The 20,736-nt window shown below is 47.5% G+C and overlaps 1 protein-coding gene across 1 annotated transcript in view; it reads left to right on the top strand.

Annotated features, from left to right (window-relative positions):
* The first annotated feature begins 3,569 nt into the window (after positions 1-3,569).
* The window catches only part of LOC119094262 (protein turtle homolog A), a 192,832-nt gene continuing 175,665 nt past the window's right edge, over positions 3,570-20,736 (top strand). Inside the window, exon 1 of the mRNA XM_037217337.1 lies at positions 3,570-3,636. Within this exon, the coding sequence (XP_037073232.1) occupies positions 3,570-3,636 (67 nt within the window). The remainder of the gene's footprint in view (positions 3,637-20,736) is intronic.

Below are 20,736 nucleotides of genomic sequence, written 5' to 3'. Positions count from 1 at the left end.
GTAGAAGCCCGCGTCCGCCCGGTGGAGAGGGGTCAAGGGACACGTTTGGAGCGCAAGCCGTCCACGGCCCGGTAAGAATAAGGGGGGGGGGGAGGGGGACAACAGGCTGTGGACTCACACATGCGTGTTGTCGCCGGTGTTCCGTAGTCCGCGGCCAGATGTCGCCGACAGGTTGTCGCCGCCCTTCTCCTCTGCGCTCCTCGTCGGGACTCCCCCGGCAGACTCCTCCTAGTAGACTTTCTGGAAGTCTTGTTTCAATTGGGTCGGCCCGACCTCTTTTTCTCACAGTCCAGTAGTATTGCCTCAAAGCCCCGTTGCATGTTTTGCCGGACCGGCTTACCCATCTTCCAGAGCTCTGTCTCAAGCGTGTTCCTGAACCAGATCTCGGGCATGGCGTCGCCAGCGACGGCGCAAGGCCCGCCCGCTCTCTTGCTGCCTCGCATTGGTAGGGCCCTGCGCTTCCCCTTCCGTCGCAATCGCTTAAAATGTCCACCACCTCGAAATTCTCCGTTGGTGTCGATGCCAAATACAGCCATCATGCGTTGCAGACAACGCACTGGTAATGAGGCCACCAGTTCATTCCAACGGCCCTCCGCGCAGCGAATATTCAGACATGTCGCTGGACATTCGGCAGCCGAGAGCCGTAGCTTAAATGAACGGAAACAATTCAACTGAGAAAAAGAATACAATCATTGTGCTGGTGCTGATTTAAATAGTTTTGGTGTGCATCTGCCACCTCCGTGGTCTAGGGAAAATATACTGGGCTCGTAATCCAGCGGCTCTGGGTACGGGTCCCAGAGTGGGCGCCTTGCTCGACCCGACTAAAATGGAAAGGTCTGCTGGCCACTGGCCGACGAGAGTCAACCTAAGCCCGGAGCGGCCGTACCGCAGCGTTGTGCGGCACGTAAAAACCTCCGCAGACCTGTCTTGCAGAAGGGCGGAGGCGGAATTATCCGTTGAACTGGGCGGCACGACTTGGGTGGTGGGTTCAGGGTACACGCAACAAACTATACTTAGCGGGCTCTCTGAACCCGAAGTTACCTATGCAAATCATTCGGAACAAATTTTTGAAAGATTTGGCCACGTATTTTAGGGTGCAGCGGTTGGATTGGCTAACTCATATATCGTGTAATTTACACACCCGCACGACGAATAGTTCGAAGGAACACGCGGCAGCTGAGGATCGTACCTAAATCGGACCAAAACAGTTAGACTTAAACAAAAGGGTGTAATTATAGTCGAACACATGCAATAATGGTGTGCTGTTGGTCACGCCATACCAAACACGATGCATAACATGGATTTCGCATGTCAGTCGGCTTTCGGAAACTCAAGCGATACGGCTGAAATTAAAAACAGCCAAAACAGCTCGAATAAAACAGGCAGCGGAAATATGCATGAACGTCATAAAAATGCTACTGAAATAAAGAACCTTAAAAGTTGGGGCTATTGCGTACTTAAAAACCGCTACGAGGAATCAATTCAGTCGAAATGCAGTTTCATACATTGTGCAATTATGTCCCTCTACTATAAGCAATTTTGCAAAAATCTGTCTTTTCAGCATAGAATGTACAAAAGCCACATAGCCCCGATCCCAGCATTAAAGGGCAGGAAACGCTAAATAAACAGGCATTGGTAAATCCCAACGGTTAAATGTAGATGACATGTTATAATTAAGTTTTTAATAACTTTATAACTCTCATGATTATAACTTCAAGTGTTAAGCTTTTGTAGCTTTTATAACGTTTCACATGCAGGAGGCTCTTTAGCCGGAAATATTATGCTTGTGGCATGCCGTTTTTTCTAGTAAGTACTCTAGCTTTGATGATTCACAGCTGCCTAGCCGCTTTGTAGTTTGGTAATATTGTTCGCCAGATGGCGAACAAAAGCGGCCAGGTAATTCCGTTTCATCGGAGCTGAAGCTGCCGAAAAACAACAGTACGGCTTCGTACATGTTCGAATAATATGTCCGCTGTAAGAACCGACCGCAATAGTTGCAGGCAAATAACATATATATACCAGCCGTTTCAAGCTGTAGCCGTATCTTATCGAAACTTTAATATGGTTCTAAGCTATTAAACAACATAGCTCACTAGTGGCCCAGTAGCAATGCTATTCTAGGATCCAAACTATTATCCAGCATATCGTCAGTAAGAAATTTGTCATCTGTGAACACAGCCAGCATAATAAGCGTATCTGGAACCTTTGAAATAATGGGTGCACTATTGCTACTGATTGCAATCACAATTTACTTCACCCGCACCACAGTATCTTGTTATATTTCAACGCTAAATATTTCTATATAACCTTGCTTTATGACAGTTAATCACCACCACACTCCATGCGTTGCAAATTACAAGCTTTGCTTAGCTGAGTTGGCTCCTTGGAGACCTAGTTCAGGACTCGCCGCGAAACTGACCATGTAAAGGCTCCTGTGACCTGCTTGATTAACACCATCCACTGTCATTGGGTGAAAGCAACAAATTCCTTTGGGCGGTTCTTAGTGCGTTGTCATCTGCGGATTTTGACTTTTACTACTTTAACCTGCGCCCGGGCGCCCGGTTGAATGCGACACGCTTGGATAGGAGTGTGGGGGGGGGGGGGGGGGGAGAGTTGACATCCTTGATGTCCCAAAAACTAGGACAGTTTGTGGCACCAAATTCACGGGGTAGGTAGGGCTTCATGTGAACTCATGTGTGTCAAATACCTGGTTTACAGGCCTTTATTTCCGGGTCAAATTAGGTCAAGCAGGGTTTCTTTAAAAGGGCATGTTCCTCGGTAGGGCCCTGACCTTCGCCGTGGTCGGATGCGTGCCGACAGCACTGCGCTGGTCCCTGCCGGAAAAAGTGAGGGAGGAGGGTTCGAGTGATGCAGGACCACGTGTTACTTGCCAGTCAGTGTTGGAGGACTGCTTCAGTGAATAGTGGTGATTTCCAGCTGGTGCAGCGGTGGCCAGAAGATGTCAATCAAAAGTGAAAACGCTCAACAGCCCCCCCGGGGCTCATGCGGTAAACAACCCACCAAATCGATGAAAATGGAGCCCAAAGCCCTAATAAAAGACGTCGCCAGTCTCGTGAGTATCCGGATATGCTTGGTGCCATCAAATACCTAAATACGGGCCAAACCGCGACATTTGCAAAGCTCAGAAATGAGTTCAAATAGATCGCTAGCTCCAGTAAGTCCAAACTTAACTCACTAAAAGACTGAGGTAAATAATTAGCAGACCATTCAAATCGTAAATACAAAGGAGTGGAAGATCTAAGCGGTTGAATGAAGGTGTCCGAAGCATCCGCAATCAATCTACGGATGCAATTGGACGTCCATGAGGCTTTGTCCCGACTGCTAACCCTGGTTTTTCCGGGTCGGCAGCCGAAAGGTCATCGCACCGCCGGGCCCGGCTAGCCGCGGGCGCCCCGCGACCTGTCAACGGCCCAGGGGCGGCGGCAGGGTTTGCGCCCGGGCGGACGGTCCACCCCGGGGAAGCCGGGCATCACTCCAGCGTCGCAGCTGCAGCTGGCCGCCAGCCGGAGTGTGGCGCTCACCAGTCGCTGCTTCGGTGGTCGACCGACATGTCGGCGACCAGCGGCCGGCACCGTCTCGACGGCCGGGCCAGCCGCTACCGGGAGAAGACGCGTCGTAGCTTCCCTGATTTCCTCGCTTGACTCGGCCTGCGCGGGCCTATGGCTTCAGGTGGGTGGCATCGATAGAGTGCACTGGAACGGTAAGAAAATATTGTGTCGGTTCGTTAAATCTGGCGCGGGGTCCATAAGGGCCCCATTCCTCACTGGAAAATGCTGCCAGATGCTCCAACCCGTCAGGTGGCAGACTATGACGTCACAAAGCTACGTAATCTGCGCATGGAAAACGCTTCAAGTAACTCCAAATATGGTGGCTGGTATAACCAGCTGTTTCTCACCAAATATATTTGAGGTGCAGCGGAGATGATACCCACGAGTCGGGACAGTAAAATGCAAATGCCTGAGGTGTACCTTTTACAGCAGCCGCCTATACCATAATTGATACAACCTTACGAGAGTATCAGAGGCGGAGGAAGGCAGATCATCGCCCTCGACTTAGAAAGTGTTACATTAATGACTCAGCATTGCGCGCCAGTGACGACATAGCGTCGATCCTGCCACAAACACGAAGTTTCACCGGCACTGGTAACACAACACCTTATGCCAATTAAGGTCATAATACATCCATTTTGAAGTCGTCGATATATTATGTTACGCATGTATGTTCTCACCGAGGTCAGGGCCCCACTCTCCAGAAAATCCTGGCCGCACCCTGATCTTGACGACGCGTAACCGAACCGTAACAAGGAGGGGGGGGGGGGGGGGGGGGGGGAGGGACTCAGTAGGACGGTGCAAAGGCTCCGTTGATCCGCTCGCACACTGGTACGATGAATATTGTTCGGGAACTATTACGAAGCAAAGTGCTGCTTCGATTTGGCAAGTTTGAGCCCTTGCTAGGAGCGCATGCGCAGGGAGAAAGCGCACGTTGTGACACGTGGCGTGAAGGTGAGTTATACATATAGATACACAGACGACCGACATCCATGGAAACATATGACGTCACATTATGCAGTATATTTGCATTCCAGAGCATGAAATGCATAATAAAGTTTTCCGGAAATCATGCTGTCTTGACAAACTAATCTTGTTGCAGGACAATAGTGCGATTGCCGGCGCGGCGGTTCTTGCTCAGCCACCTCGTGAACGTCGCGCGAACAAAGCAGGAGATTACGTACGCGACGTGGTCTCAGGATATAATAACGAATACTTCAAATTGCATTTTCGTATCTCGCGCCAAGTATGTCGAAATCTCCAGGCAAAGCTGTCCCCCTATTATGACAATCATGGCCGACGCGGATACAGCCAGAAGCGTCCGTTGGCAGGCGTCATGTCCGCGCTGCAATGCCTCGTCGAGGCAGTGTCCCACCGCTCGGTAGGCGAGTAGAATAGTCGGAAAGTGTATTGAACGAATAGCTTGACGTGTAAAGGAACCGGCGGCAGCCGAGGATCGAAACCGAGGACAACATTTTGCAAATGTGTCACTGCCGCGTGCGGTGACGCCATCGCTTGGCCAACATGAGAGCGGCTGAATGAAACCGTCGTAGGCTTTGCGGCGTGCGCCGGTTTCCCGGGTGTAGTTGTGACCATCGACGGGTCCTGTGTCCTCATGGATGCGTCCAGCAAGGAGACAGCGGCTGCTTATAAGATGTATGCGCATCGCCACGCTGTACATGTGCTGGCTGTCTTGAACTCTATGCGGCGCGTGCACTGATGTGTTTGTAGGGTTCCCGGGACCAGCCCACGATTCTCGGGTCCTCCGGAGAAGCCCCCTCTGCTACGACTTCAGGGAGCATCGGCGGGAGCTTCTCCCAAACAACACGCACCTCATCGGGACAGGGGCTTCCACTTATCCGCTGAGACCATCACCGATCACCGAGACAACGGTCACCTCAGCCCCACCTAGCGCCATTTCAACACGTCGTGGCAGGGGATGCTGTAGTGCATGCAGAACCCCACGAAGCAAATCCCGTAGAGGAGGCCGACGTAGGTGCACTGCTGCCTCCTAACATGCAGGGGCCGCAAGCGCGGTGCATGGGCCACATCACGAACCGACAGCACCTGGCCGACTACCTTGTGACACAGCTGGTGATGCATGCAACTTGCTCCAGTTGAGTGTTGCAATGTAAACACTGGTGAAAATAAAGAAAGATAAGAAAGAACGGTCAGTTAGTTACCTTCGCATTAAGACAAACACATACTTTGGGAAACAGACAATGGAGTAGCAGCAAGCGGCGACTCCGGAAGGACCATAGACTGAGACTTAGACATAGACTTAGACACAGACCACTTGCAGACTTTTCACATCTTGAAAGACAGTCATTTGTGCAAACCCAATTTTTGGGATTTCTTTGGGCAACATACAGCAAGGAAATTGAATTATTTAGTTGTTAATGAATGTCAAGTCTTATCAATAGGTGTTTAAATTCAACATCTTCATGCGCTGAACTCCGTGCTGATTACCTCTAACTTTGAGCAATTTTATTTATGATGTCTATGCTCTGAAAGTGCATCTGTATTGTTATTGCTGTGCCTGACGTGTTTGTGGGACATTTTTTTGCTGTCTGGCTGTCACTATCAGTTATGCCTACGATGGACACTAGTTGTGACCATGGTACCAACTCCCTCTGCCATTTCACGTCACCAGTTTCCTGCTGATCTGTGTCATTAACAAGCTTCGGTTTGCAAATATGAGTACACCGATAAATTTAATCCTAAGACAGCACAACTTTTTCCGTGCGCTTTGATTCAAAATCTTTTTATGCCAATTTTACCTTGTAGAACAGATGTCTTCGGTGCGCTAAGAAGAAACACCTGACTGCTGATACACGATGTTTGCCATCATTAAAGCTGCCTGGTCTCTCAACCAGACTGGTAGCATATGTAGAATGTTGTGTTGCTGAGAGCAGGAATCTTGCAAGTATAATTTTGTTCAAAGTTACATTTAATTTTGTTGCATGCTCATGATGCTTCATCACAGTACTTATAGTGCTTCAAGTGTTCAAAATATTATACTGATATGTCCCGGATGACCCAGGAATATAAACGTGGCTGCCTCAGTGTAATACTGCTCAGAATGTAAGACCATGCAGGTTATTTGTTAAAAGGTGTTCATACTTGTGTTTTATGGATATTATGGTACCGTCACTACGTGGTATGTATGACTGGTAGCTCTTACTTCACTTCGCGCTCAGAATTGTTCATCGCTTTCTGTTTTGTGTGAAGTTATTTTTTGTGTTGTGTGTCTCGTTAAGAATTATCTTGTTGATGCATTTGCGCAGTAATTGGGAGGTTGTGACTTTAAGTAGAAGTGAATGAAATCCGATGAGATTTCCGCAGCGATTTCAATTTTCTATTTCATTTTTGTATCGATTTTCAAATGTATAATTCTTAAAATGCGGCTCCAGCCCTGCAGCGCGATGCCTAATGCGTGGTGCTCAAAGGCATTGGTATATGTAGTACCGTAACATAGTTATGACCTCATTTGCCGTGCTTAGTCGCGAACGCTGCCTGGCAATGTGGCAGCCGTGCGAATTGTTTTCCGACCCTGGGAGGAAGTTTGAGCTCTCTTTGTGCTTGATTAAGCGCTGCGTCGGGCGTGCGTTAGACTTTATGACTTCGTGCTGATGTTTCGTCCTGTCAGCAAAATACTCTGCACCAGTTAAATTTTCCTTTTTGTACACCTTCGGCTATGGCGAAGGCAGCCGTCGATCCGAGCCAATTTTAGCAACAGCGCACATTGTTATGATTTCGTTCCATGATTGACTACGGGAGTTGAGATCTGCGCGTTGGCAGTGGGGTGGTAGCAAGGTCATATGAGAGAGGCAAAACAGTGGTGTGACTCTTGCTTCATTCTCGCTTCACGTTAGTGTGACGTCGATGGTGCCGAGGCTTCAGTGGGCGGCGGCCCATTGGGCGCGGGAGGTAGCGCTGAGGGGCAGTCGGAACATCGAATATTCGTGCAGGAAACGAAAAGGCTGTTCGCAGAAGGCGCGTATGATCAGCGAGCCCATGACGTAGCATTTTGTGAAGACCGCGATGATTTTCTTTGCAAACCTGCGTGGCAAACCATCAAAATACGACGTCATAAAAAGTGAAGACATGCACATGATACTCATTCGCAACATGCCGGCGGGAGCATATGGCTGTCTTCGTTCCGATAACGAACATTCTGTTAGTGGCAGATGTATATGACCAGCGAGGCGAGTACATAAACATTAGCGATAAGCATGACGTTCGTGGCAACCTATTCAGCGGTAAGCCATTATAATGCACTTCGATCTCACCCGATCCTGCAACCCGTGGTCGTGCCTACGCCGGTGGTGCGAGTGATTGGCGAGCGTGGTGAGTCTGCTTCTGCTGTCCGCTGCAGTTAATCATTTTGCTCTAGATTCACCAGATCGCCAGATGTGCCTTGCTCGGTTCGCGTTTATCTACGTTTCGCCGTGCTGGGGCTTAACCTGCTTGCGAAGCCGGCCGTCCTTAGTCCGCACCTACTCCGGCGAGCTCGGTCTACACCTGTCTGCGAGGCCGGCCGTGTTCGGTCCGTATCTGTGCGCGTGTCGATGTGCTCTGTCCCTTCATGTCTGCTTGGTCACCATAGGTATCGAGCCACGTATGTCGCGTTCTTGAGACGTTGTTTAACGTCAAAGTGGCATGCGGGTAAAATTATGAATAGCCAAACCGTAGTGCGAGCATCATATGTATCTGTGAGGTCTTCTGTTTCAGTCGGAATAACGTTAACTGTACAGCTGATGAATATTCGTGTTTCATTCACGTGGCAGTGCGCTCCATAATTATATTTATTTCACCCCTGAGCATAGTTTGCTCTCCCATGACCATTCAATAGCCGCGATAATTTCACACAGACGCAGACTGTCATGTACAGGAAGTCTCATAAGCAGCACGCGATCCTGTGTAGCCTGGTTCATAGCTGGCTGTAGTCTCAGTATTCCGTGGCAACATTTGCGCAGTGGTGAAAAAAGCTTCTGATTTACCGGATGTGCCCGTCGTCCAAAACGGACACCTTTGCGAGACAATTGGTGACAGAATTGCGAAAATAAAAATAAATTACAACAGACATGAGGTGCAATTTTACCAGACGTGATCGGTGTCAAAAACGGACACTTTTTCGAGCCAACTGTTGTCAAAATTACGAAAATGGAAACGAATTTCAACAAACCATACCATATTACAATGGAACATCCCAGTAAGACGGAACTCAAAGCTTAGTATGGGTCCGTACTCGCTAACGCTTGCAGCGTGAGCATGTGTAGAGCACATGTCAAAACGTTGACGTCTCGCTGTATGAGCAAGTTGAGCCACAAGATGGTGCCAAAAAGATTAGCTTTAATCCGGATTGTTTTTAGTAGGTGACAGAAATACACTACAAACTATGCTTTTTCAGTGCTGACGTCACAACTCAGCGGTGACACAGTGCTTTTCCATTGCCCCCCAAATCAGTGCTTCTCACAGATTTTCATCCAAAATTCCCTTCAAATACTAAACATTATAACATACCAAACATCTAGACTTACTACTAGACGTAAAAGTCGTGGCTACCCACAGCATCTTACGATGGACGTGGTCATTTCACTGCGCGGCGTTTTGAAGCGTTGTTTGCCACTCGAGACAGACGGGCCCGAATGTTCACTACGCGGCAATGAATTGGGTTCAGTGCAAGGGTTGTGGACTGCCGTTGGTTGTGTTCATGTCGTGAGAAGCTGCCTAGCTTGAACAGCGTAGCAAATCGTCAGTTTTTTTAGGTGCTAAGCGGCTTTTCTAAGGACATACCTTGGAGGGTGTCCCCAGTAAAAGCGTTAAAAAGCCTTGCTGAACTAGGAAATTTGTTGCTCGTGGATACCTGAACTGTATCTTCAGAGGTAAACAGAGGAAGCTGGAGCGAAACATGTCAAGGATTAAATCGGGGATTCCTGCTGCTGAGAAGAGCAATGGCCTTGAGGTAAGAGGCCGAGCATCGCTGGTGTAGGCCTAACACACTATCCGTTGCAACTCAAGCTTATCGTACTGATCGGTAAACAAGCGTGAGATAAAGCTCTTTCGATTGGTATCATATTGCATATCAGCTAACTGAAGGTACAAGACGTGTTCAAAAATGTCATTCTCATCTGTTGATACCAACATTGCGCGGGTTTCGCACTAATTAGTTGGGATCTTGCTGGGAGTGCGAGTTCTGCACCGGTAAGGATTATGCGAAGATAGTGAAGGTCGCTGACGCTTCCAGCTGATTGTACGATGACGTCACATAACCGAAAGTGACATTGCTTTCAGGTGCTTATGGACCCATGCTATCGGTAAATGTAGGGCTACAGGGATGCCGTTTTTCAAAATACGTAGGTCGAGTCAGGGGGATGCAGGAAGATAAAATGACTGTGCCTGTCTCCGAAATGCACTTATGATAGTTTTCTCTCCAGATTGGACGCACTTTCTTTTCAGAGTTGGGAGCAGGGGTAGTTTCTCAATTAGTTCTTGGGGGTTAAACCCTCAAAAATTATAATTTATGAAAATAATGCATACAAAGCACCACTTCAAAAAGAAAACTACGTCCCTGGTTAGAAAGGCACAATCCCCCATGAGTATGAAACTACACACCTCTAGGTTGGTTATGTCAGGTATGCCTTTTTCTGATAATTTCATTAGCTTAGTCTCAACCAACATTCAGTGTGTGGTGGCCAGCCAATGATACTTTAGTGCACATGAACCCCCGAATCGAAAATGTTTGATAGTTATGCCGCGCTGCATTTCATTTGTCCTTGTTTTTGTGATGTATCGCAGTTGGAGCTCTATTGCAACGGATTCAGAAAGACTTAGCCCAGATGACAATTAAAACGGTTCCAAATTTCGTCCGTGACGGGAAATCAACTTTCTCGCCCCTGTATTTGTGCTTCGTAGCAGAAGGTAGGCATTCCTTGCTTAATACATTTCCGTGCCACTGTGTTTCCTAACCTAATAAAAGGCAAATTTATGATCAACGTTCAGCGCAGAATGCCAGCAGGCTTCCACACAGGCGCAGGAACAACGCAAGTCACCCTATGTTGGGGGGGGGGGGGGGGGAGGCAACAGCCGTGCTGGTTATGTCTTCCCAGTCCACACCTATGGGACCATTGATAAATTTTAAGGAAGTTTGGGGCTCACTCCCCTCCCTTCTATCCATGCCCCTGCGCAGGCATATTCACTTCACAGGCCCGCCAAATTTCAATGGCTTTGCTGAAAATAAGTTCGCAATGCTCATGCTGATTCATGTTACTTAATTTTCCATGATCGATGATCGTGTATTAATCGGTAATATGATCATGATCATATAGATTTGACTCCCTGCTCACCATTTTGGAAGACATACGTTCCAGTTGCCTTTGCTTTTTCCAACGTGTGTGCTTTGCAACGTTTAAAACAAACTAATCGGTCAAACTGTTGGTGCAATAAATGCTACGAAAGCTTGGAACACTCTGTTTAGACGAAAATATATGCAATGATGCTGGTATTATCCTGCGAATTCAACGAAACGATATACTATGGCTTTGATTTTTTTCCTGTGGCGTTTACCACAGTATCTCGTTTCGAGGGGCACTTTGGTATTAGTAATACGAGCATCACATGGTCCACAGTGACGCACTTGTTCAAACTACAACCAGTGCGCTTCTCGGTAACAGTCTCTTTCCGCCTGTTGGGCCAATCACAACCGTTTTTTATGCGCCAACCGCGCGTTTGGTTTGTTTTGTTTGTTTGTTTATGCGCATTTTTATGCGGCCAGCCGTTTTTTATGCGCATTAGTGGAGGTGCGCACGGCAGTTGTCCTGACGATCGTGGTGGCGACTGTATGGGCGACTCGTAGTGTTGTAACAAAGGGTTGCCAGCGATATTTGAACTTAAAAACGAGTTAAACTGATATTATTATTTCTTGACGTTGCAGTGGTGGCAACGCCCAGTGCTATTATCAGACGTAGCTACTCCTGAGATTTCACTAGTGTTTTTTTTAAAAATATCCCCAAGCTTGGACACTGCCTCTAAGTCCGCTTATCATCATCTAGTGTTGCATGACATGTCACGCGACCTGGCAGCGTTCGTTACACATGCACCCATGTATCGGTATAGAATAAAATGTTTTGGTCTCCGGTCGATGTCCAGCTGTTTTCAGAAGACAATGCAGGTACTTCCTTATGGACTATCAGACACCATTTAGAGACATGTACACACCACCAGGCATATAGGTGGTTTCCTGGGTAACGATTGAGAGGCCACCACGTACTATCACACGGCTCACACGACGCTATGCAATCATCGGGTTATGATGCATCATAGTAAACCGCTCATGTCACGCGCATGTACGTACCCAAGCGGTTGCTTGATCCACGGTGTGTTTGAACGAGGTGGCAACATTCTTTGAGGGGACAGGTGAATCAGAAAAATAGCAGTTTGATGATAAGATCGAATATTGCACAAATATTGTGTTTAATCTGTCAAATATGTTCTATGCGTATGCACTGTTGCAAGTGTAAACGCTTTGTTAAAAATAATATATGTATATGTGCTCTGCCTATGTATTTTTGCTCTCTGTGTATTTGAAAGTGGATGAAATATGAAATTAAACAATGTATTGACCGTGCGACAATCTCTCAAAAACGATACTTGGGCCCTTCCACGTGTGCTTTTTAGCTCAGAGGAGGCTACGAAGTGCAATATATGAAATATGCAGACGGTCTTTTGTATTATTTCTAGTATCGGAAAGTTAAGCATCGGCAATGCAACCGACCTGATTTATTCTGGTTATGTTACAGAACGACATCATGAGCGATCATGACTCTGACATGGGTTCTTAAACAATACCAAAAATAATATCAACAGTGCGACTAATTCCCTTGACCTTGGGTCGGCCATAAAAGTGAGATCAAAGCCAAAACAAAACAGTTTTGCGAATGTAAAACTTGCTTGTGGGATATTTTTGAGATGTTTTTTTTCGAAATTATGACCACAAAAAGTCCATAGACTTATTTTTTGCACTTAAGGCAATTCAGGAAAGGTCCCTAGCCTGAAAGGATCTTTATCAACCTATTGCTTTGAGAGACTTCCCGTCGATTGGAATTATTTGCTTTAATTTTAAATTCAAGTATTGTGATAATCTCGAATTCTTTTGCCATTTTTGGCTTTTGGAGGTTTCATAATGTTGCTGACCTGAAAAAGTGGAACTAAATTTGCTTACAAAGGATATTGTGATTCAAGTTTGTTGTGTGTGGAGGTCCCGCAATCTTTGATTGTGTATCTGGAGTATGACCTTGGTTGGCCTTCTTTCCGAACGTCACAACCTAGGGCTCCAGCAATTTTACACAAAAGAGTTTGCGAAGAGTCCCACTTACCTACTTAAATTTAATGCCTCTAACTTTCTCACGTATTGATAGCACAGAAGTTTTGAATTAACCCAGGTACCCTTACCTAGCGCGTCTTATTCAGCCAAGCATCCTGACACGTGTAAATATTTGAAACGTTTGAAATATGACAACGGGTTGGGACAGACTTGTGACCGATCCTTTTCTGACGAGCCGGTTAAAATGTGGTCGCACAGAACATTTGGGAACGGCGTATTGCTGAGAGGATTGCATACTAGACCATTTAAAGCGAAGTGGGGCAGATTTAAAACAATCTGCGAATAGCTCTAAGGGATTTATCCAACACGCAAATAGTTTACAATCAAATACGACGACAACGGCAACGACATCGATAACACTTGGTCCACTTGGGTAAATATGCTCAAGCTACTTCACGAACAACGTTTACGTCCACATTTTACGCATTATCTGGCATACAAACAAAATCAAACTGGTCTGGCACTGGATAAAAGCAAAGCATGCTATAACCATATAAATTTGCTCGGTACGTAAACCAATGTAATGAGCAATTTTGGCGATCGAGTACGGTGTGAATCGTTTTACAACTTTAAGAAAAAAAAACTTTAGGCGCTTAACTCCTAGAGACACCTTTTCAATCTGACTTTCGGCTAGAAATGTTTGGCAGGGACTTACAACCATGTTTGTAAAGACGCATAATTTGATGAAATTGCAGTTAGCTAGCTATAACCAAGGCCATCCTTTTATGGATAAGTATGATGCCAGATATCTTTTTCCCGAAACTTTTAAAACTTGATGCAAGCATTCGGTGGCATCTCAGACGCAGACACGACAAAACAAACTCCTATATCCTTGTACCAAACCTGTTTATAAGCATGCAGTACTTACAGAGCTTACTTTCAGTTCTTACAGAGCTGTCTTCTGTACTAGCAGAGCTTACAGGGGCTACATATCTTAACATGATCCAAGATGAATGATCTTTTACCGAAATGATCTCCAAAGCCCGCCTTACTCTACACAGCATCCATGTAAACAAAAATGGGGCAGCAGGCATCCAACGCGCTCAACCGATGCACACTGGTTCTGCCAGGTCTAGTATTTTCCTAGAATTTGGGTGGCTTAAAGGCATGGGGTGAATAAATGTCTATAACGGGTCTCGTTTAATATTGTATGTTCTCGTTCAATGTTCTCGTTTAACGGCAAATGTGAATAACCCAGGTATCAATTGATAATCATTGTCGCAACTTCTTGCTATGCACCGGAAACATATTTCTGTGTCGGGTACCAGTCTTTCTTTTCGGCATGAAATGGTCCGCCATACGTGCGAAGTCCACCGTCGTCCATTGCCACGCGTATCCAGCCCGGCGGCCGGGTGTCGTCGCATTCGGACGGGTGACGCGCGTTGCGTCATAGGCCTGGCCAGACGGGTAGTGGGGAGTCACTAGAATCATCGCCCGCTCAAGCCAAGACGCTTGGGAAATACGTCGGTCCACCCAAGCCATCTGGCCCGCCAGGAAGCTAAAACAATGGCATCATTGTTCTACTAGCTGCTTACCATCAGTCATGCCATAACATACTTTTCTTTAAAGAGAATGCTTCACTTCTGAAAACATTGCAGAAAGCATCAGATATGAAATAAGCTCATTTGCAACTATTACCATACCTTTTGGTGGAAAATAATATTTAAACAACGCGATTTCTCTTTTTCGTAAGTATGCTCCCTCAATACGCCATTGTTTGATTGGGTCATCGTACCTTGCGCAACATTGATTGAGAGCCAACTGATGGCCAACATTGATATCGTAAGTTGCGCTCACGCACGCCAGACATGAACCACTTGACAATTAGTTATTTATTGGTCCTGGTAACTGCGTGGCCAATGGAATGGCAGAACTTGAATCGCGTTATTATAGCGTTATTATGGCGTCATGGAGCCTGGGCACCTTGAGATAGTCTACACGACGAAGTCCGCGCACCTTTGCGGGGGTACAGTTCAGAGACTAAGGGGGTTTAGCTCTCAACAAGGGCAGGGCTGTGAGCTGCACCGGATGATCTTCAAGGTGGCTGTCAGTTTAAAACCCCATACAGGTGAGGACCACTCCCTAAGTCATTCAGTGCACCTGGCCGGCCAACCGTTGCATCAGACGTTTCGGCGATCGCGGGGCGTATCCGCTCTCTGTGATTGGCTTAGCCTTCTAGCCCGCCCACTGTGCAACTATGTATACCTTTCTCCTAACTTGATAACTATACAATATCACATCGTTTTCACGCCTCGTGGCTATGTCCGTCTCTTTCGGAAAGCGGCATATAGAGTAGGCCGTCCGTTACCGTGCATTAGCTGTATAAAGCGAGCCGTCATTAGCTCTGAAAGCTCACTAAAGCACGGGACTGCTGTTGGTTGCACGCATGGACGATGTGGTGTGGAGTGTTTTTGGTTTCGATCAATGTGAGAAACCGGCCAATGTAAGTTCCAGACTCGGGGCTATTGTTTGACCCGCGAGGACGACTGGCACGATGAAGATTGTCAATAGCAAACTACCACGCAAGCAGATATAAATCCGTTACAAGCAGTTTAGCCACTCACCAATAAGTATTTTGTCTCGGGCCAACATATAAAGAGCCATGTTTGCCCACATAGGCAAACATGGCTCTTTACCTAGAAACAGCCCAAGGTAAAACTTCCGTGGGTTGCAATGCTTCACTCAGCTTCGCATCATTATTACAGCCAGTGGTATCTTACGTCACAAATGGGCATAAATTTAACCATGGAAAGGAAATACTGATGTAAAAACGCAAGGTCAAAAATGTTGTTCGATTTTAGACGATAGACGTCTTTTCCCCGCACAACAGGTCATGTTATGTGTTGACAATCCATATTGGCCCCATGCCATATGTATCAGGTGCAAACGTATACCCTTCAACCCTGATTCCAACCGATCGCAATTATTCCCGAGAGAGATTCGCTGATCATGCCAACTAAACGCCTTGGTCGATCCAGACCCATCAACGGATGATACATGACAAACTCATCCCCAAGCCTGATGTGCATGCATGATCTCCGCGCATGCATCCCCGTTGGCGCGTCTACAGAGCTATTGATCTGGCAGTGGGTGTCGGGGCGAGGCTGACGCCGCACGCTCGCGCGGCGGCGAGGAACGGCGCGGCATCAGCGAACGACGCCGAGCAACGGAACAGTTTGATGCACTAGTGACGAGGATGGTACAGCTTGATCTCTTGGTGCCAGAAACGCTGCGTAGTTTGCTTGTCTGTTGGAAAGAAATGGCGCAATCCCCTCTTAATGCTTTCCGACAGTCATTCTCGCGACTGTTTATGAGCAGCGTAGTTCCACTGTCAGAAACGGTGACGCACACTCGTTAAGCGGCGGGAAACTGCGCGGCATCATCAAACGGTGGCCAACAAATACCAGGCCCAATCATAACGACGAGACGTAGCGCGGCCTCTCCGAACGATGATGGACGGCGGTGCCTTTTCACTGCCTGACGCAGGCGGCGCGCCGGCGCTGTTTCAAACGCGACTGGCCGGGCCATAGAAGAGCAGTGGAGGGTCATAAGAAGCAATGTGAGAGCAGAAAAATCTTCCTGAATGGAGGGATCCGCTGGAAATGGTATCCGGCCATTTGTTCGAACTCTTGTGGGCAGAGGCGTTCTCAAAGCCGCTGCGACTGGGTTCAGATTTGGGATGTATACCTCAGACCGGAGTCATCCCTGCGATTGTGCTCGTTTCGTACAAGCTCGCGACAGCTACACTTGGCCGCCAACGAGGCCGCAGTTCTGGGTACGCCCCTGAGCCGTGCCCTCACATGCCACCGGTGGCGGTCGCCGCCTGAAAGCCTCCAGGACCCTGTCCGATGGATCACGGCAGAAGACGAACGATGGCGGTGGAATTAAAGACCTAGCATCTGCCCTCGCTGATGAGGGTTATTTGTCACATATGGTTTTCATCAACCCGTCAGTGGCGACCACGAATGGCTGCATCAGCTAATGGAAGCTGCTAATTGCCCTTGGTGGTGGAACAGATAGTTTGCTGCTCGCTCCTGGTGATTTTGAGACATTGATGATTTGCCTCTATTGGGTTTTAAGAGGAAGGAACAGATTATTACGGAAAGAACTACTTATTATTAATTCGATTGCTTATTCATTTGCCATATTATATATTCGCTTTTTTAATACCAAATAACTTATTATTGAAAATTTAATTAGGTATTACGGAAAGATTTAAACGAGGCGTAAGTATCACGGATGGAAAAAATACCGAACTGGGCTTATGGAATGTCGTGCACAGGCGGGCAGAAACGCTAGAAAATGTAGCTGCTTGCGCCTTTTAAAATCATGTTTAGTTCTATGTACTCTACTTTTGCTATTCCTGATACAGAGAGTACGGCACGTACTGACCGACCTGCGGCTGCTGGCCACTGCTGCTTGTCGCTGCCCAGCCCGCTCTGGCCAAACTCGCGGGTCTCGGTGTCAGAGCGCGCGCAGGGAACTCCTGGGCTGGCTGCCGCGCTATGACAGTTGACAGCACACGTAACGATACCAGGCTGGGTTCCATTGTTAAGACGCGCCCGGGTGGCCGGCTAGATACCCTTCGCCAGGGTGGGGTGGGGGTCAATTTGACCCCCTGAGATCTCAAGAACTAAGAAAGCTAGATATACCAAATTTACAGGGTGTGTTGACCTGTACATGAACTCACTTAGGTCAAAGTTTCAAGGCCCTAGGTTACAACCTTTGGGTCAAAAAGGTCAATCAAGGTCGAGTTCCAAGTCGGTCTCCAAAGTGTCCCCAGAACGTAGATAACCGCTTCTAAGCAAAAGGTCACATTCTCATTTAAGGTAAGTGACCTTGTTTGACCTTTTGAAGGTCAAGGTGACCAAAATCATGCAAGATTGCTTTGAGTTTTGCATTTGTATAAGCGATAAAGATTACGCTAGGCAGTATGTTCCCAAAACAAAATGTTGACCTTTGGTCATTTTAGGTCAATGACTTATTCTGACCTCTGATAAATCCATGGAAGATGTATAATGCGGTTCCTGTTATCAATGAACTCGAAATGAGCACCAGAAACTATCCCATACAGCAAACCTTGAGTAATAAAACAGGTTGGTTGTGACCTTGGTGTGACCTTCATACCTGACCTTAGGTCAATGTAATTTGCTCATTCAACTGTTGTGTTGCCTAAGAAAGCATCTGAGATATGTATGTCTTCTCTACCACTCCACTGTTGGATCAGATTGAAGGATTCCTTAGAAATTGCTTTCGCTAAAACCATGGCCAGACTGATCTGCCATAGGTCAGTGGCCTTAGAAGGTAATCTAAATTTCTGCTGCAAAACGATCCGATTTTCAATTGCCTACAGCTATGCATAATTTGGCGCGGCTACGCCGCGCCGTCCGGAAACCATTCTGGAAAAACCTTTGGGAGTGAGGTCAATTTGACCTCCCACCCGATCACGTGTTAATGAATTTCGTTGTTACATACATGAAGGCTGTTACTCCAACGCTCCAAAGATTCTGAAACTACAGGGTGAATAACAGATTCTCGACGTAAGAAACCAAGCTGTTGACCTAAGTAGTGGTGCATTGAGAACGCCCAGTGTTATTGAAAAATTATCCCTCTTACTTCGCTGTTTTTCATCATCGCAGCCTTCGCGGAACCGCACCAATTCGCCGACCTATGCGCTGACCCGGTAAGCCTGTCCGGCCTGCACCACAGGGCACGGGCGCAGCAGAGGGCGCCCGCAGCCTGAGCCGGCAGGCGAGTCCTGGCTGCGGCGCCCACCCTCGCCCCCCGCCGCTCGCTTCGCGCCTCGCCGCGCCGCCCGCTCGGAGGCCCGTCGCGGGCAGCTCCCCGGGCTCTGATGGATACTGTGCCGGCGTGCTGCTGCGTGCCGCCTGCAGCGACGGCAGCCGCAACATCCGCTTTGACGAGCTGATCGCGAGGACCGAGCACGCACGTCACAACAACGTGTTGCAGAATCTGGCGCATAGGATCAAGGTGTGTTTGAAGCCGACTTGTGCCAAGAAACAGCATGCGAACTGTTTCTTTCCATCGACGTCAACAATGTTTACAGTCGCCAGTTTTCGTCGTTATGCTCGCTTGTTGTCTGTATGGTGGATGGCTGTACTGCACCGAGTTAACCTAATGATGCATTTAAGTATGTCCTTTCAGTTTGTTGGCTGACGATGTGTGAGGTAAAAAACATGCGAAACTATTTAAAGGTGGTCGTGTATGCGACTTGCACCTCCCTCAGGAGCTGAACAAAGATCATTGAAAAGCGAGGTGGCAGTGACACCTTCACGTATGTACCGAACGTATTCAAATCACGTGACAATATCGCCATATGAGATCAATGTATGAGCGTGGAAAATTTCGAATGCCGACCCAGTTAGTGAGGTCATCTCATCCGTTTCCATTCATAAGGCTGTCATCGGCCAGCTGTTATGTTTCCGGTGCGTGTCCTTTTTCTTCACGTATCATGGGCAAGGTCTGCTCTAAAGTATCTTTAATAGTGTCGCTCATCGTCCTTGAACATAGGAAATCGGACATTGTGCTGGTTAAAGACGAGCTGAAGGGCATAATGATCTGCGTTGTCGTAACTATCACGTACCACACAACAATGTCAGCTGTAATAGTTTGCTACATTATTGCTGCATTCACTACGAAGGGTCGGCCTGCGGCTGGGCGGAGCCATTGAACCAGATGCCCTCTGCTTACGGCACGGGAACGTGAGAATGTCCCCAAAGGTGTATGGACCAAACATTCTTTTGGAGTCAATTATGTTCATGCATCGCCATGATGCACATGTGCATTTTAAGCAGGTAAGCGGGCTTATGGCTCGTGTACAACCTCTGTGGACATGTGAGGAGCGGTGTGAACACTCTGACCTCCCACTGAATCTGGTGGGTCTGGTGGAATCATGGCGGGGAGTGGAGTGAATGCGGTATGCTGCCAGCTGCCATCTTTGACATCAAATATTTATCGCCATCGGAAGTAAGAAAACAAACATCAAAGCTATGTCACTACCAAGTCAGGAACATTACAGTCAAATATGCATGGCATGGATGCCCCGGTCTGATGATCTTCTTCATTTTCTTGGGCTCGGCAGTCATTCCCTTGAGCAGCGTTTCAATGGAAAGCCTGTCACGAACGACAAATGGGCTATTATATGATGCTGAATATCTCCACGCAATACAGGCTTCTGGATGAACATATCAGCCGACATACTGTCTTACACTTGGCTGCAGACGTTGCCCTAGTCAAGACGTGTAACAATACAAGATGCTCTCATAAGAGAGGAAAACGAGAGAGAGAGAGAGAGAGAGAGAGAGGAAGAGAGAGAGAGAGAGAGAGAGAAGAGAGAGAGAGAGAGAGAGAGAGAGAGATAGAGAGAGAGAGAGAGAGAGAGAGAAGAGAGAAGAGAGAGCGAGAGAAGAGAGAGAGAGAGAGAGAGAGAGAGAAGAGAAGAGAGAGAGGAGAGAGAAGAGAGGAGAGTAGAGAGGAGAGAGGAGAGAGAGAGGGGAGGAGCGGAGAGACGAGACGAGACCTAGATGGGGGGGGGGGGGGGTGGGCGCGAAGGGCGCGAGGGCGCGAGAGCGAGAGAGCGATTTTACTCGCCTGCAGAACCTGATCCTTACTTTAGTTGCATCAAAAATGTACGAGGCTGAAATAGAACATAAAAACAGGAGGAGTGGAAGCAAGAGAGGAACTGAGTATGTATACTCCAACTCGGCACGAATCCAAGTTTTGGGATGACTGTACCCTGTACTAATCCCATTTACGGGAAGT

Source organism: Pollicipes pollicipes, unplaced genomic scaffold, assembly GCF_011947565.3.
Source record: "Pollicipes pollicipes isolate AB1234 unplaced genomic scaffold, Ppol_2.1 Scaffold_4002;HRSCAF=4701_pilon_pilon_pilon, whole genome shotgun sequence".
Classification (NCBI taxonomy): domain Eukaryota; kingdom Metazoa; phylum Arthropoda; class Thecostraca; order Pollicipedomorpha; family Pollicipedidae; genus Pollicipes; species Pollicipes pollicipes.
Note: the sequence above shows the minus strand (reverse complement) of the source record. Positions and strands in the feature narration are given on the sequence as shown.